Below are 17387 nucleotides of genomic sequence, written 5' to 3' on the forward strand. Positions count from 1 at the left end.
AGCAGGCAGAAAAGTTTGACAGCAGGGTCCCAGATATACACTCTAGTGCTGCCCTGCTCGAATCACCATGATTTCGCCACTCAGCGGTACTATAAGCAAATGGCTTGGTTGCTTATCATCTCTCTAACAGCAGCGTACCTATGTGATTGTTGTTATAAACTCTTAAGACTTGCATTAAACTATATCCTACATATTTAATTAGTAATCTTCCTTAATCTCAAGCATGTTTTCCACAGCACTAGAAAAGAAATCACAGCTTTTGGTTGTTACACTCAAGGCCAACAGTTGATTTACTGCAACACGTGGGGTAGCAGGTAGCCACACATCTCCCGAGTTCCAGCAATCGCTTGTACTGTGCACAAACATACAACTTATGTTGAGAATCATGAAAAATCAGCAGCTCTAATACAAAATTATTATATAATATCATATTTGTCAAACCATGTCAGGAATTACTTTGAACTCCAATGCTTTCATTAGCTTCATCATTGTTTCCAAGGTCATTCTGGGTAAGCAATGCTTATCTTGAGTGCATTAACTGCCTTACTTTTTGTCGCAAGAAAAATGTCTTGACGTACAACATGCACTCTTCTGTAATGAATGCTCACAGCTGTTGTTAAAATTTGTAAATGTTCAAGCTGCAATATGTAAAGATTTTGTTCAGATAATGGAAGGAGATAAAACTATCATATGGAATTTTCCTACTTATTTTTTATTTTAAAAGACAAGTACCATGCACAAACAATTTAGAAAATGGTTATACACCTCTGAGCAATGGAATGAGTTTTAAAAAAAGTACATCCATCTATACAATGAATTCCAAACATAAAACTAGGGTTCAGTTGAAATGAAGTCTAAAACAGGCTCATACAGAGCAGAATTACCAACTGTTAATGGTGCAAATATCTATGACTTTGGTCAAAGTTAGAGTGTTTGACCAAGTAACATATGTATCAAATTACATGGACCACTATGTTCAGAAGAGAGTGAGAGGAGATTAAGAACAATATGGAGCAACAATGGTTAGTGCCGTTCATATAACTGAATGAACAGCAAATATCACAGAAAAACTGCCTGGACATTGTTCACCACCTTCTCTGTCAGGGGTGGAGCAGCCACCAAATGAATATTTTTGTTAATGAGTACCAAGTGGACATCAGAACAATGATCATTTAAAGTTGAAATGATACATGCAATGATAATTTTAAAATTTAAAATTGGCAGTTGTGAAAATTTTTATGCAATTCTGGACCAAAACCCAGTATTAATAAAAAAAAACAACACTCCTGTGAAAAGCATGATTTTAACATTCAACATACCAATTCTGAAATAACATAATTTTTTTACTAATTTTAACTAACTGAAAACCTCATCTACGTCTACAACTACATAAATACTACACAATCCACCATATGGCGCATGGTGCAGGGTACCCTATACCACTACTAGTCATTTCCTTTCCTCTTCCAGATAGAGTGAAGGAGAAACAACTGTCTTTATAACTCTGCATGAGCTCTAATTTCTTGTATCTATTTTTGTGGTCCTTACATGTAATGCATGTTGGAGACAGTATAATTGTTCTGCAGTTAGTTTCAAATGCCGGTTCTCTAAATTTTCTCAGCGGATTTCCTCAAAAAGAATTGTACCTTCTCCTCAGGGATGCCCATTTGAATTCCTGAAACATGCCTGTAAAAGTTATGAGTTGTTTGAACCTACCAGTAGCAAATCACAAGCAGTCCACCTCTAAATTGCTTTGATGTCTTCCTTTAATCTGAACTGGTACAGATGCCAAACTCTCAAGTAGTACTCAACAATAGGCATCCTACATGCGGTCTCCTTTATAGATGAATCACACCTTCCTAGAATTCTGCTGAGAAACTGAAGTCAACCATTCACTTTCCCAGCCACAACGCTCATAAACCTGTTCCATTTCATATCGCTTTGCAACATCATGCTCAGATATTTAAACAATGTGGCTGTGTCAAGCAGGACACTACTAATGCTGTCTCTGAATATTACTTGTTCATTTTCCTATTCATCTTCATTAACTTTTTTTTTTCTACATTTAGAAGAAGCTGCCATTCACCACCAAAACTACAAATTTGGTCTAAGTCACTTTGTATCCTCCTATAGTCAATCTGTGGTTAGCATGAGCAACTGCGGAAGGAGAGGTCCTTGGTTCAACTCTTCCCTCGAGTGTAAATTTTACTTAACTTCAACACCTTATTGTACACCACAGCATCCCAGAAAATAACCACAGATTGCTGCCAACCCATCTGCCAAATCATTTATGTAAATAGAGAATAACAGTGGTCCTCTCACACTTCCATGGGGCACTCCAGACGATACTCTTGTCTCCGATGAACTCTTGCCTGTCACTTATCATGAAATCCCCACCCATAGCCACCAGAGAGTTCTGCTCTGACTTCTGAAGAAGCTAGCTGCCTTATGATACAGTTCAAAACACAAAGCAATACAAGGTTGGAAGTCACATTGCTTGGAACAACAATGCAATTTGTTTTCCATTATATAATTAAAACCAAATTGCTGCTGTAGGAATTTATTGTTTTATTGTAATGAATCCATTTTGGTTAGATTGTCATCTTCAGACCACATGAAAAAATTACATAATATTTTTAATTTATTTTATTATATTGTTAGTTATCATATTTTCAGATATACAAATTTTGTACTTATATTCATATATTATAAGTGGCCACTGTTACTCTGCATCATAATACAGTGTAGTGAAGATTTAGGACTCTTACGTTATAAGTTGTTTTGTGGTTTGTTGCTGTTATTAAGGACGATTAAACACTAAAACTCGTATAGCAGCAATTTAAATTTCATTACATAACATCTCTAAGGGATATCTTCAATTCTGCATGTGCACTGGTTCGTAAATTGTTTTCCACTGTTTTATTGATAGTTAATGAAAAGTCATAACAAACGAAAAACAGATACAAAATATGTCTCTATACTTCTGATGTATTTGGTTCACTTAGCACAATGAGAGTGCCTGCATCTAGGGGTTTGTTTATTGATTTATTGTTTCAACTGCTTCCCAATTCAGCAGTATCTGTGAAACAAATCACATCAATAATGTCAACAAAGTAGTGTATCATGTTCTGGAGAATCAAGTTGTTTTGCTGTAACACTAAAAACAGTTTTTTTGTTACAGCTTTTGGTAAAACTGCCTTTCTAACCTCCTTGGATCCTAATCTGATGTGCATTTCTTGAGATATTACTATTTTTCAATGGTTTGTAACCCATTTTGAATTTTGTTGACTACAGCTCCATCTACAACACAACAAAACAGAACTAGCCTTTTGTTGAAAACCAATTCATTTGGAAAAATCACTATGTAAACACAGTTACTGGATCCACTAAATGTGTTTACATAGTGATTTTGGGAAATGAATTGGTTCCCAAAACAAGACTACAAAACAAAATTACAGATGTCTCCTGCATTGACTGATCATATCAGGTAACCATAACTAAAAATGTCAAGTACAAAAATTACGGATTTTTTTCCACAGGATTTGTACTTGCAATAAAAAATAGCGATTCCTGTTTAAGATTTCAAAGTTTGCTCCCTTCCACTCCCTGGGGGCGGGGCAGGGGAGTCAAGATAGGTGTCAAATTGCATGTCTGACTTCAAGACAAACAACTTTTATTACAGAATTAGAAAATATTTTTCACTCTGGAGTGGAGGGTGCACTGATATGAGACTCCCTGGCATATTAAAACTGTGTGCCACACCAAAACTTGAACTCAGGACCTTTGCCTTTCACGGGCAAGTGCTGTACCAACTGAGCTACCCAAGCACAACTCACAACCCATGCCAATAACTGTACTTCTGCCAGTACCTCATCTCCTACCTTCCAAACTTCACGGAAGTCCTCCTATAAATTTCACAGGAGATGTTCTGTAAAGTTAGGAAGATTTGGAGATGACATACTGGCAGAAGTAAAGCTTTGACTATGGATTGTGAGATGTGCTAGGGTAGCTCAGTCGGCAGAGCACTGGCCCACCAAAAGGCTACGGTCTCAAGTTCTAGTCTCAGTCTGGCACACGGTTTTAATCCACCAAGAAGTTTCAACTATTATAGCCCTTGTTGTTAATCTGATTTGTTGTTTTCCAGATATTTCCAGAAACAATATTAAATGTCTCACCCTTACTTTAATTTCATACTTGTCTGGATTATTCTAATTAGAGACAGCAGTTTTGAAAACTGTAAATGTACACTACTGGCGATTAAAATTGCAACACCACAAAGATGACGTGCTACAGACATGAAATTTAACCGACAGGAAGAAGATGCTGTGATATGCAAATGATTAGCTTTTCAGAGCATTCACACAAGGTTGGCGCTGGTGGCAACACCTACAACGTGCTGACATGAGGAAAGTTTCCAACCAATTTCTCATACACAAACGCAGTTGATCGGCGTTGCCTGGTGAAACGTTATTGTGATGCCTCATGTAAGGAGGAGAAATGCGTACCATCACGTTTCTGATTTTGATAAAGGTTGGATTGTAGCCTACTGTTATTGCGGTTTATCGTATCACTACATTGCTGCTCGCGTTGGTCGAGATCCAATGAGTGCTAGGAGAATATGGAATCGATGGGTTCAGGAGGGTAATACGGAATGCCGTGCTGGATCCCAATGGCCTCTTATCACTAGCAGTCGAGATGACAGGCACCTTATCCACATGGCTGTAACAGATCGTGCAGCCATGTCTTGATCCCTGAATCAACAGATGGCGATGTTTGCAAGACAACAATCATCTGCACGAACAGTTCGACAATATTTGCAGCAGCATGGACTATCAGCTCAGAGACCATGGCTGCGGTTACCCTGGACACTGCATCACAGACAGGAGCGCCTGCGATGGTGTACTCAATGACGAACCTGGGTGCACAAATGGCAAAACGTCATTTTCTCAGATGAATCCAGGTTCAGTTTACAGGATCATGATGGTCGCATCTATGTTTGGCGACGCCATGGTGAACGCACACTGGAAGCGTGTATTCATCATCGCCATACTGTCGTATCACCCGGCGTGATGGTATGGGGTGCCATTGGTTACACGTCTCGGTCACCTCTTGTTCGCACTGACAGCACTTTGAACAGTGGACATTACACTTCAGATGTGTTACGACCCGTGGCTCTACCCTTCATTTGATCCCTGCGAAATCCTACATTTCAGCAGCATAATGCACGACCGCATGTTGCAGGTCCTGACGGGCATATCTGGATACAGAAAATGTTTGACTGCTGCCCTGGCCAACACATTCTCTAGATCTCTCACCAATTGAAAATGTCTGGTCAATGGTGGCCGAGCAACTGGCTCGTCACAATATGCCTGTCACTACTCCTGATGAACTGTGGTATCGTGTTGATGCTGCATAGGCAGCTGTACCTGTACACGACATCCAAGCTCTGTTTGACTCAATGCACAGGCATATCAAGGCCGTTATTACGGCCACAGGTGGTTGTTCTGGGTACTGTTTTTTCAAGATCTACGGATCCAAATTGCGTGAAAATGTAAACACATGTCAGTTCTAGTATAATATATTTGTCCAATGAATACCCGTTTATCATCCGCATTTCTTCTTGGTGTAGCAATTTTAATGGCTAGTAGTGTAAATGTATGAGTGGCAAAGGCCTCCCGTCACATAGGCTCTTCATGTGGTGTAAGTCCCAGACGACACCACTTTGGTGATTGGTGTGTCGGTGAAGGTATAATGATGATGAAGACAAGACAACACAACACCCAGTCGCCGAGTGAAGAAAATCTCTGTCTCTGGCTACAGTGGCATACCGAGTGGGGAGGCAAGGGGCCGAGAGGGTCTATCGTGCTCTGGGCACCACTTGCAGAGGGCGCCAAATGGTCTGCAAGACAAACAAGAATCTCAGGAAAATCACAAAAATTCCAACATTGTAAAATGATATCTGCAGCCTTCAAATTTTAGTATCCTCCAATCCATCCTCTTCTTTTTCCTCCTTTCCCTTGCATTTCTCAGTGTTTACCGCACTTCACGAAAAAGCGCCCCCACTGCAGGTTAGAGACAGCCGAGTGCTCACCTCGGAGGGCACGGGTGGCCCGACGGGCGAGGCGCCGGAGGCAGCTGCGCCGGCCCGCGCCAGCTGCGCCGCCGAGTCGAGCACGCCGTCTTTGACGACGTAGTGGATGAGGTCCATGGCGCGGCGCATCTGGCAGAAGACGGTGTCGCGGTTCTCGCGCGCCGAAGGGCAGTCGGGGTGCCGGAGGCACGCCTTGGACGAGGTGAGCAGCATCATGGTGGAGCGCTCGAGCACCTGCCGCGCGGCCGCCATCTGCGCGCGCCGCCTCTCGTCCTTGAGGTCGTTCTGGCGGTCGCCGGTCAGGTGCGCCAGCTCCACCATCTCGGCGCCGAACTGGCTGAACGCCTTGACGAACTCGGTGAAGTTGGTGACGCCCTCGAGGCGGCCGAGGCTGCGCGCCACCTTGTCCTTGGCGAGCAGCAGCTGCTTGACCACCACCACGTCGGCCAGCAGCAGCACCCTGGTCACCGACGCCAGCAGCCCGCGCGCCGCCCGCACCACGGCGCCGCGGTCCGCCAGCGAGTCCTCCAACACCGCCGCCTCGCACAGCTTCTCGATCGCGGCTCCTGCAACACCGTCGCACTTCGAATAACGCCACTCCGTCATTGATCCGTCGGTTCGAGTCCGTAACAAATCGGCATCGTAGCAGGCGCGGATCCAGGTTTTAGTTCTGGGGAGTTCAGAGATTGTTGATGTCTTTGTCTCCCCCTCTCCTCCACATGTAATTTGTCTTCATCCCCCATTTATAAAGTGCCACCAGATGTGTACCATTTCAATAATAGTAATTAAGAAATTACCATAAAATATAAGAAAATTTAATGTGAAGGTGAAAGTTCACGGGCTTCCCAGCCAGAACGCAGCGATAACACTCGCAATACGAAAAGGAGAGGGGGGAGGGGTTTACGTCGTGTTCCTCTTTTGAAATCGTTGTAATCTAGTCAGTTACCTTATATTTTAAAATTATGAAAATATATTTATTGCTTTTAACGTTTTATTCTACCACATTCTATACATGTTTTAAATTTTACAGTTAAACTTAACGCTAACATTTAAGTTTAGTAGCAATTGCCGCATCCTACAATGAAAATTATGTTCACACTTTGCTGGTTCACATCAGTACCTCTTTAAAGAGTATGTTGTGACTAAACGTCAACAACAATTAATCAAATTTGTATTATTTAAATTTTTTATGGTCATGAAGTACTCCAAGCTTGGTAATACACGTTACAGAAAATGTGGGATATTGCTAAGAGTAGCCGGCCATTGTAGCCGAGCGGTTCTAGGCGCTTCAGTCCGGAACCGCGTTGCTGCTATGGTCGCAGGTTCGAATCCTGCCTCGGGCATGGATGTGTGTGATGTCCTTACGTTAGTTAGGTTTAAGTAGTTCTAAGTCTGGGGGACTGATGACCTCAAATGTTCTCCCATAGTGCTTAGAGCCATTTGAACCATTTTTGCTAAGAGTGTGATACAAGGTACTTTCACGGTCTGGACCATACTTACACATCAATACCTCTTTAAAAAGTATGTTGTTAATGAAGTCAACAGCAATTAATGATTTATTTTTTACTTTTTTTAAGGGTGAGTATAAAGTAACCCCCTCTTGGTAATGTGCGTTATGGATAAATGCCTTGGTGTTGCTAAGGTTAATATACTGCGACCTTTCGACGAGTGTCGTAGTCAGCTTCTGGTGAATGTAACAATAACTATAATAATAATAATAATAATAATAATAATAATAATAATAACCCCCGTGGAGGCCCGGGAAAAGAATAGGCCTCCGGTATGTTCTGCCAGTCGTAAAAGGCGACGAAAAGAACAAACCACTAATAGGGCTAACCCCCCTTTTAGTGTGATTACTTGGTTCAGGACAGAACTAAAGAAGCCTCGGACAAGCGCCGTCATGGTCGGGGACGACGCTTGAACCCTATGCCCGCCCACAATGGTAACGACACTGCTAGCCACATGGAAAATGATTTAAATCTGAATAGAGGTGTTTTGCAGGATATGCTTCCTGCAACCACCCTAGAAGGAAAACAAAGACAGAGGATGAGATGGTCAGATGAAGTAAATCGACACCTCATGTTCTGTTATTACCAAGCAACAAACCTAGGAACCAACACAACTGGATACAGATCACAAGTATACACAACATTTATTACCAGATACCCGGAATTAAAATTTTTAACAGAACAACGACTAGCTGATCAGATCCGTGTAATAATCAAAAATAACAGGATACCCCAGTCAGAATTAGAAAACATCAAACAACAAGTACAACAAATACTGGAACAAAATAATGTGCAATCAGAAGAAGAAGAAAATACAGTAATGGACTCAAACATCCCAGAGCAAACAAACAAAGAACAACACGCATCAATTAAACAATCAGAGGAAAACGAAATCTTAAGACAGCCACCAGAACAAGCACAAATAGAACACGAAGAGACACACGTGTTAGATATAGAAGAGAAATTTCAGCTGACATATATAGAATACAAAGACACAAATACAGACATTAGACCATTCTTGCATAGACCGCCAAATAACCCACAAGTCGAAACAACAATAAAAACTATCAACACAATCATACACAACAAAATAAATGAAAACACAACTATGGAAGAGTTACAACTACTGGTTTATATAGGAGCACTCACTACACTAAATATACACACTAGGCAGAGATCAGAACAAACCAACACACAGAAGAAACGCACAAAACCAGCATGGCAACACAGGTTACAGATCAGAATAGAAAAACTGAGAAAAGACATCGGACAGCTAACACAATTTATAAGAAATGAAATATCAGACAAAAAACGAAAAAGGTTAGGTAAAATCTCACAACAAGAAGCAATAGAGCAATTAGATGAAAAAAAGCAGAAATTGCAAGCATTGGCCAAACGACTTAGAAGATACAAAAAAAGTGAAAATAGAAGGAAACAAAACCAAACATTCAACACAAACCAAAAGAGATTTTACCAAACAATGGATAACACACACATTAAAATAGACAATCCACCAAACATAACAGACATGGAACACTTCTGGAGCAGCATATGGTCAAACCCGGTACAACATAACAGGCATGCACGGTGGATACAAGCAGAAACAGACGCATACAAGATGATACCACAAATGCCTGAAGTGATAATTTTGCAACATGAAGTCACCCGAGCAATTAATTCTACACACAATTGGAAAGCCCCTGGAAATGATAAAATAGCAAATTACTGGCTAAAGAAGTTCACCTCAACACATTCACATCTAACTAAGTTATTTAACAGTTACATTGCAGACCCATACACATTCCCTGATACACTTGCACATGGAATAACCTATATGAAACCTAAAGATCAAGCAGACACAGCAAACCCAGCTAAATATCGCCCCATAACATGCCTACCAACAATATACAAAATATTAACTTCAGTCATCACACAGAAATTAATGACACATACAACACAGAACAAAATTATAAATGAAGAACAAAAAGGCTGCTGCAAAGGAGCACGAGGATGTAAAGAGCAACTGATAATTGATACAGAGGTGACATATCAAGCTAAAACTAAACAAAGGTCCCTACACTACGCATACATTGATTACCAAAAAGCCTTTGATAGTGTACCCCACTCATGGTTACTACAGATTTTGGAAATATACAAAGTAGATCCTAAATTGATACACTTTCTAAACACAGTAATGAAAAACTGGAAAACCACACTTAATATCCAAACAAATTCAGATAGCATCACATCACAGCCAATACAGATTAAGCGTGGAATATACCAAGGAGACTCATTAAGTCCTTTCTGGTTCTGCCTTGCTCTGAACCCACTGTCCAACATGCTAAATAATACAAATTATGGATACAATATTACTGGAACATATCCACACAAAATCACACATTTGCTATACATGGATGATCTAAAACTACTGGCAGCAACAAATCAACAACTCAACCAATTACTAAAGATAACAGAAGTATTCAGCAATGATATAAATATGGCTTTTGGAACAGACAAATGTAAGAAAAATAGCATAGTCAAGGGCAAACACACTAAACAAGAAGATTACATATTGGATAACCACAGCGACTGCATAGAAGCGATGGAAAAAACATATGCCTATAAATACCTAGGATACAGACAAAAAATAGGAATAGATAATACAAATATTAAAGAAGAACTAAAAGAAAAATATAGACAAAGACTAACAAAAATACTGAAAACAGAATTGACAGCAAGAAACAAGACAAAAGCTATAAATACTTATGCTATACCAGTATTGACCTACTCATTTGGAGTAGTGAAATGGAGTGACACAGACCTAGAAGCACTCAATACACTTACACGATCACAATGCCACAAATATAGAATACATCACATACATTCAGCAACAGAAAGATTCACATTAAGCAGAAAGGAAGGTGGAAGGGGATTTATAGATATAAAAAACCTACATTATGGACAGGTAGACAATTTAAGAAAATTCTTTCTAGAACGAGCAGAAACTAGCAAAATACACAAAGCAATCACTCATATAAATACATCAGCTACACCATTGCAATTTCATAACCACTTCTACAACCCTTTAGATCACATAATATCAACAGATACAAAGAAAGTAAATTGGAAAAAGAAAACACTACACGGCAAGCACCCGTATCATCTGACACAGCCACACATCGATCAAGACGCATCCAACACATGGCTAAGGAAAGGCAATATATACAGTGAGACGGAAGGATTCATGATCGCAATACAGGATCAAACAATAAACACCAGATATTACAGCAAGCATATTATTAAAGATCCCAACACCACAACAGATAAATGCAGACTTTGCAAACAACAAATAGAAACAGTAGATCACATCACAAGCGGATGTACAATACTAGCAAATACAGAATACCCCAGAAGACATGACAATGTAGCAAAAATAATACATCAACAACTTGCCATAAAACATAAACTAATAAAACAACACGTTCCCACATACAAGTACACACCACAAAATGTACTGGAGAATGATGAATACAAATTATACTGGAACAGAACGATTATAACAGATAAAACAACACCACATAACAAACCTGACATCATACTCACCAATAAAAAGAAGAAATTAACACAACTAATTGAAATATCCATACCCAACACAACAAATATACAGAAGAAAACAGGGGAAAAAATTGAAAAATACATCCAACTGGCTGAGGAAGTCAAGGACATGTGGCATCAGGATAAAGTCGACATTATCCCAATTATACTATCAACTACAGGAGTCATACCTCACAATATTCACCAGTACATCAATGCAATACAGCTACATCCAAACATATATATACAATTACAAAAATCTGTAATTATTGATACTTGTTCAATTACCCGAAAGTTCCTAAATGCAATATAACATATACCATACAGTGACAAGGAAGTCACGCTTGACCGAGGTCCGCGTCACGTTCCATTTTTAACCAGACTTAAGTCTGAGAAAAAAAAGTCAATAATAATAATAATAAATAATAATAATAATAATAATAATAATAATAATAATAACCTACATTATGGACAGGTAGACAATTTAAGAAAATTCTTTCTAGAACGAGCAGAAACTAGCAAAATACACAAAGCAATCACTCATATAAATACATCGGCTACACCACTGCAATTTCATAACCACTTTTCAACCCTTTAGATCACATAACATCAACAGATACGAATAAAGTAAATTGGAAAAAGAAAACACTACATGGCAAGCACCCGTATCATCTAACACAGCCACACATCGATCAAGACGCATCCAACACATGGCTAAGAAAAGGCAATATATACAGTGAGACGGAAGGATTCATGATTGCAATACAGGATCAAACAATAAACACCAGATATTACAGCAAGCATATTATTAAAGATCCCAACACCACAATAGATAAATGCAGACTTTGCAAACAACAAATAGAAACAGTAGATCACATCAGAAGCGGATGTACAATACTAGCAAATACAGAATACCCCAGAAGACATGACAATGTAGCAAAAATAATACATCAACAACTTGCCATAAAACATAAACTAATAAAACAACACGTTCCCACATACAAGTACACACCACAAAATGTACTGGAGAATGATGAATACAAATTATACTGGAACAGAACGATTATAACAGATAAAACAACACCACATAACAAACCTGACATCATACTCACCAATAAAAAGAAGAAATTAACACAACTAATTGAAATATCCATACCCAACACAACAAATATACAGAAGAAAACAGGGGAAAAAATTGAAAAATACATCCAACTGGCTGAGGAAGTCAAGGACATGTGGCATCAGGATAAAGTCGACATTATCCCAATTATACTATCAACTACAGGAGTCATACCTCACAATATTCACCAGTACATCAATGCAATACAGCTACATCCAAACATATATATACAATTACAAAAATCTGTAATTATTGATACTTGTTCAATTACCCGAAAGTTCCTAAATGCAATATAACATATACCATACAGTGACAAGGAAGTCACGCTTGACCGAGGTCCGCGTCACGTTCCATTTTTAACCAGACTTAAGTCTGAGAAAAAAAAGTCAATAATAATAATAATAAATAATAATAATAATAATAATAATAATAATAATAATAACCTACATTATGGACAGGTAGACAATTTAAGAAAATTCTTTCTAGAACGAGCAGAAACTAGCAAAATACACAAAGCAATCACTCATATAAATACATCGGCTACACCACTGCAATTTCATAACCACTTTTCAACCCTTTAGATCACATAACATCAACAGATACGAATAAAGTAAATTGGAAAAAGAAAACACTACATGGCAAGCACCCGTATCATCTAACACAGCCACACATCGATCAAGACGCATCCAACACATGGCTAAGAAAAGGCAATATATACAGTGAGACGGAAGGATTCATGATTGCAATACAGGATCAAACAATAAACACCAGATATTACAGCAAGCATATTATTAAAGATCCCAACACCACAATAGATAAATGCAGACTTTGCAAACAACAAATAGAAACAGTAGATCACATCAGAAGCGGATGTACAATACTAGCAAATACAGAATACCCCAGAAGACATGACAATGTAGCAAAAATAATACATCAACAGCTTGCCTTACAACATAAACTTATAAAACAACACGTTCCCACATACAAGTATGCACCACAAAATGTACTGGAGAGTGATGAATACAAATTATACTGGAACAGAACCATTATAACAGATAAAACAACGCCACATAACAAACCTGACATCATACTCACCAATAAAAAGAAGAAATTAACACAACTAATCGAAATATCCATACCCAATACAACAAATATACAAAACAAAACAGGAGAACAAATTGAAAAATATATCCAACTGGTTGAGAAAGTCAAGGACATGTGGCATCAGGATAAAGTTGACTTATACCAATTATACTATCAACTACAGGAGTCATACCACACAATATCCACCAGTACATCAACGCAATACAGCTACATCCAAACTTATATATACAACTACAGAAATCCGTAATTATTGATACATGTTCAATTACCCGAAAGTTCCTAAATGCAATATAACATATACCGTACACTTCATCAAGGTCCGCGTCACTTTCCATTTTTGACCAGACATAACGTCTGAGAAAAGAAAGAAATAATAATTACTATTATTATTATTTGTTTACATAAGTACATTGCATTCGCTTAACGTCCAAGAAATAGCAATTCACAAAAATAAAGCCTTTTGAAAAGCATAATCCGAAAATTTGAGAAGAATATACGTCACGCAATTAATTTAAGAGCCGTAACAGCAACAAACGTTCCCAGCTTTAATAACGTTATAATTTACCCAGTACAGATGATCCAAGAAGTATGGTCGATATTACGAATACATGTTACTGGACCATTTTTCCTCCATTTTCAGTCAGGAATCCATCCATGAAGTTTGTCGGTTTTATTAATGTTCACCCTGTACAATGAATAAATACTGTGACAGACAGATGGTATAAATTTACTATGAGAGACTCTTCGTGCATATTATTTATGTAGGTGCACAGAACATGTGATGGGGCGTCTGCTGTGTGTATTCTGGCTGTGTCAGCTCCTAGGCGCAATACTTGAACGAGCCGCAATACTTGAACGAGCCGCCGTGATGGAGAAGAGAGATTTGAGTAAAAAATTCAAATAAAATGGCTGTGGCGACCATGTAGCTCGTTCACTACTGTATACGTAGTGCCGTCGTTTAAGGAGGCAAGATTTTGCCTGCGATACAAGAGCCATTTGTAGCGGTCCTTTTGTAAACCATGGGCTGCTGATCCGGCTGTGCGATGCGTGCGTGTGTGTGTACACACACATACACACACACACACACACACACACACACACACAAATTATAGTAATTAAGATACGGCTAAATATACGGCCTGTTACGATAGTGGTCAGAGCACAGGTTAATGGCTTGTTTACATTAAAGTCGTAAATTAGACTTGGTTGAATATAACTTACGAGCACAAGTGAGCAGTTTGGAGACCTGGCAAGTGTGCAGTCTGCGCCAGTTCTTCTGACGAGTACGATAACGTTTTTAACCGCCGTTTATAACCTACCCAACTGGCCGAGAGGTGGAGGAGGGACGATATCTTCAATTTGACAGAAGTATTTGTTTGCACAAGGAGATGTGCCACAATGCATGCTGCGCCAGGACGCAGTCAGCCACACAACTTCTAAGAAGGTTTTGGGTTCCTTGCTGTTCACGTTGCATACTAACGACATAGTATACAATATTATTAGTAACCTCAGACGTTTCGCAGATGATGCTGATATCTACAATGAAGTAATTTATGAAAAACCTAAACTAGTCAGAACTTGATAAGTATTCACAGTGGTGGCCAGACTGGTAACTAGCTTTAAATGCTCAGAAGTTTAAAACTGTACACTTCACTTCACGAAACGAAGAAAAGCATAACATTCTACGAATGCAATATCAATGAACGCTAACTGGAATCAGGCGACTTATATAAAAATCTGGGTGTAAAAATTTGTTGGGATATGAGATGGAAGATCAAATAGGCTCAGGTTAGGTAACGCGGTTGGCAGAGGTCAGTGACTGAAGAGAATGGTTCAAATGGCTCTGAGCACTATGCGACTTAACTTCTGAGGTCATCAGTCTCCTAGAACTTAGAACTAATTAAACCTAATTAACCTAAGGACATCACACACATCCATGCCCGAGGCAGGTTCGAACCTGCGACCGTAGCGGTCGCTCGGTTCCAGACTGTAGCGCCTAGAACCGCACGGCCACTCCGGCCGGCTGACTGAAGAGATACTGGGAAAATCCTACAAAGGACGTTGCTCACAAAACACTCAAGTGAACCATCCTAGAACACTACCCAAGGGTGTGGGACGCATAGCAGATAGTTGTAACACGGAATATTGAAAGTATGCAAACGTATGCAAAAAAAAGGGGCAACATGAATGCTCATACACATTTTTAACTCCACTTCGAGCGTTTCTGACATCCCCAAAAACCCGAAGTGGCAGACGCTTGGAAGATAGTCGCCAACTATTCTGCGAAAGTCTATGTAAAAATTTTCCGGAACCAGCATTAAGTGTTGAATCTAAGAATGTACTACAACTCCCTACGTGCCGCTTCTGCAGCGACCGCAAGGATAAGACGAGACTAATTAAAGCCCGCACAGAGGCATTTAAGTGATCCTTCTTCCATATGCTTGCTGAAAAAGATGAGGCCCTAATGTATGGCACTGCTGGAAGTGTTCCCTGCCACGCTCTTCACAGTTGTTTTTAGATTATAGATAAAGATGTAAATGTTCATTAAAACCATTTACATAGGACCAAACCGTGTTCAGAAAGTTGGTGGCGGAATGTTTATTGCTGTTAGAAGTAGTTTACCTTGTGGTGAAGGCGAAGTAGATAGTTTCTATGTGTTAGTACGGGTTCAGATTATACTTGACAACCGGAATAAATTAATAATTGATTCCTTTTACCGATCCTCCGACTTAATTGATACAGCTGCTGAACAGTTCAAAGAAAACTTGAGTGTCATTTCAAATAGGTACACCATTCTTACAATTACAGTTGGTGGCATGTTTGCGAAAATACATGTTTAAAATCGGTTGTAGGCATAAACCGTCATCCAAAATAGCTCTGAATGCTTTCTCAGAAAATTATTTTGCACAGCTAGCCCAGGACACCATTATAAGTGTAAATGGTTGCGAAAGTATACTTTACCTCTTTGTAATAAATAAGCCTGAGCAAATATGAAGCATGACAGATACAGGGATTAGTGACCACAAGATTGTTGTAGCGAGATTAAATACCATAACCTCAAAACCCACCAAAAATAAACGCAAATGATATCTATTTAAAAATGCAGATAAAAATTCGTTGACGTCTTCCTAAGAGACAATCTCCACTCCTTCCAATCTATGTAAGTGTAGACCAGATGCGGTTTGCATTCAAAGAAATAGTATTGACGCCAATTGAGAGACATATACCAAATAACCTAATAAGGGATGATGTGGGTCCCCAAAGATGCACAAAACACGTCGGAACACTGTTGCAGAAGCAACGAAAAAAGCATGCCAAATGTCAAAGAACGCAAAACGCCGAGATTGGCGATGTTTTATAGATGCTCGAAACCTACCGCGAACTTCAATGCGAGATGCTTTTAATAGTTTCCACAACGTAACTGTTTCTAAAAATCTGGCAAAAAATTCAACGACAGTTTGGTCGTATGTAAAGTACACTAGCACAAAGACACAATCAGTACCCTCTCTTCGCGATAACAATGGCAGTATCGCAAATGACTGTGGCACTAAAACATAGTAAACACAGTTATCCGAAACTCCTTCACCAAACAAGATGAAGTAAATATTCCAGAAATCTAATCAAGAACAGCTGTCAACATGGGTAACTTAGAAGTAGATATCCTGGGTGCAGCGAAGCAGGTTAAATCATTTAATAAAGGCAACGCCTCCAGTTCACACTATACACCAGTCAGGTTGCTTTCAGAGTGTGTTGATAGAATAGCTTCTTAGAAATCATGTACAACTGCTCTCTCGTCGGAAGATCTGTATCTAAAGACAGGAAAATTGAACAAGTCACACCAACACCAAAAAAAGAAAATCAGAGTAATCCGCTAAATTACAGACCCATATCGCTAACGCGATTCGCAGTAGGATTTTGGAACATATACTGTGTTCGAACATTATGGGTTACCGCGAAGGGAACGATTTAT

The 17387-nt window shown here is 39.3% G+C and overlaps 1 protein-coding gene across 1 annotated transcript in view; it reads right to left on the reverse strand.

Moving 5' to 3' along the window:
* The window catches only part of LOC126190812 (alpha-catulin), a 197431-nt gene that overhangs the window by 115578 nt on the left and 64466 nt on the right, over positions 1–17387 (reverse strand). Inside the window, exon 2 of the mRNA XM_049931376.1 lies at positions 6092–6657. Within this exon, the coding sequence (XP_049787333.1) occupies positions 6092–6657 (566 nt within the window). The remainder of the gene's footprint in view (positions 1–6091; positions 6658–17387) is intronic.

The sequence above is a fragment of the Schistocerca cancellata genome, chromosome 6 (genome assembly GCF_023864275.1).
Source record: "Schistocerca cancellata isolate TAMUIC-IGC-003103 chromosome 6, iqSchCanc2.1, whole genome shotgun sequence".
NCBI lineage: Eukaryota > Metazoa > Arthropoda > Insecta > Orthoptera > Acrididae > Schistocerca > Schistocerca cancellata.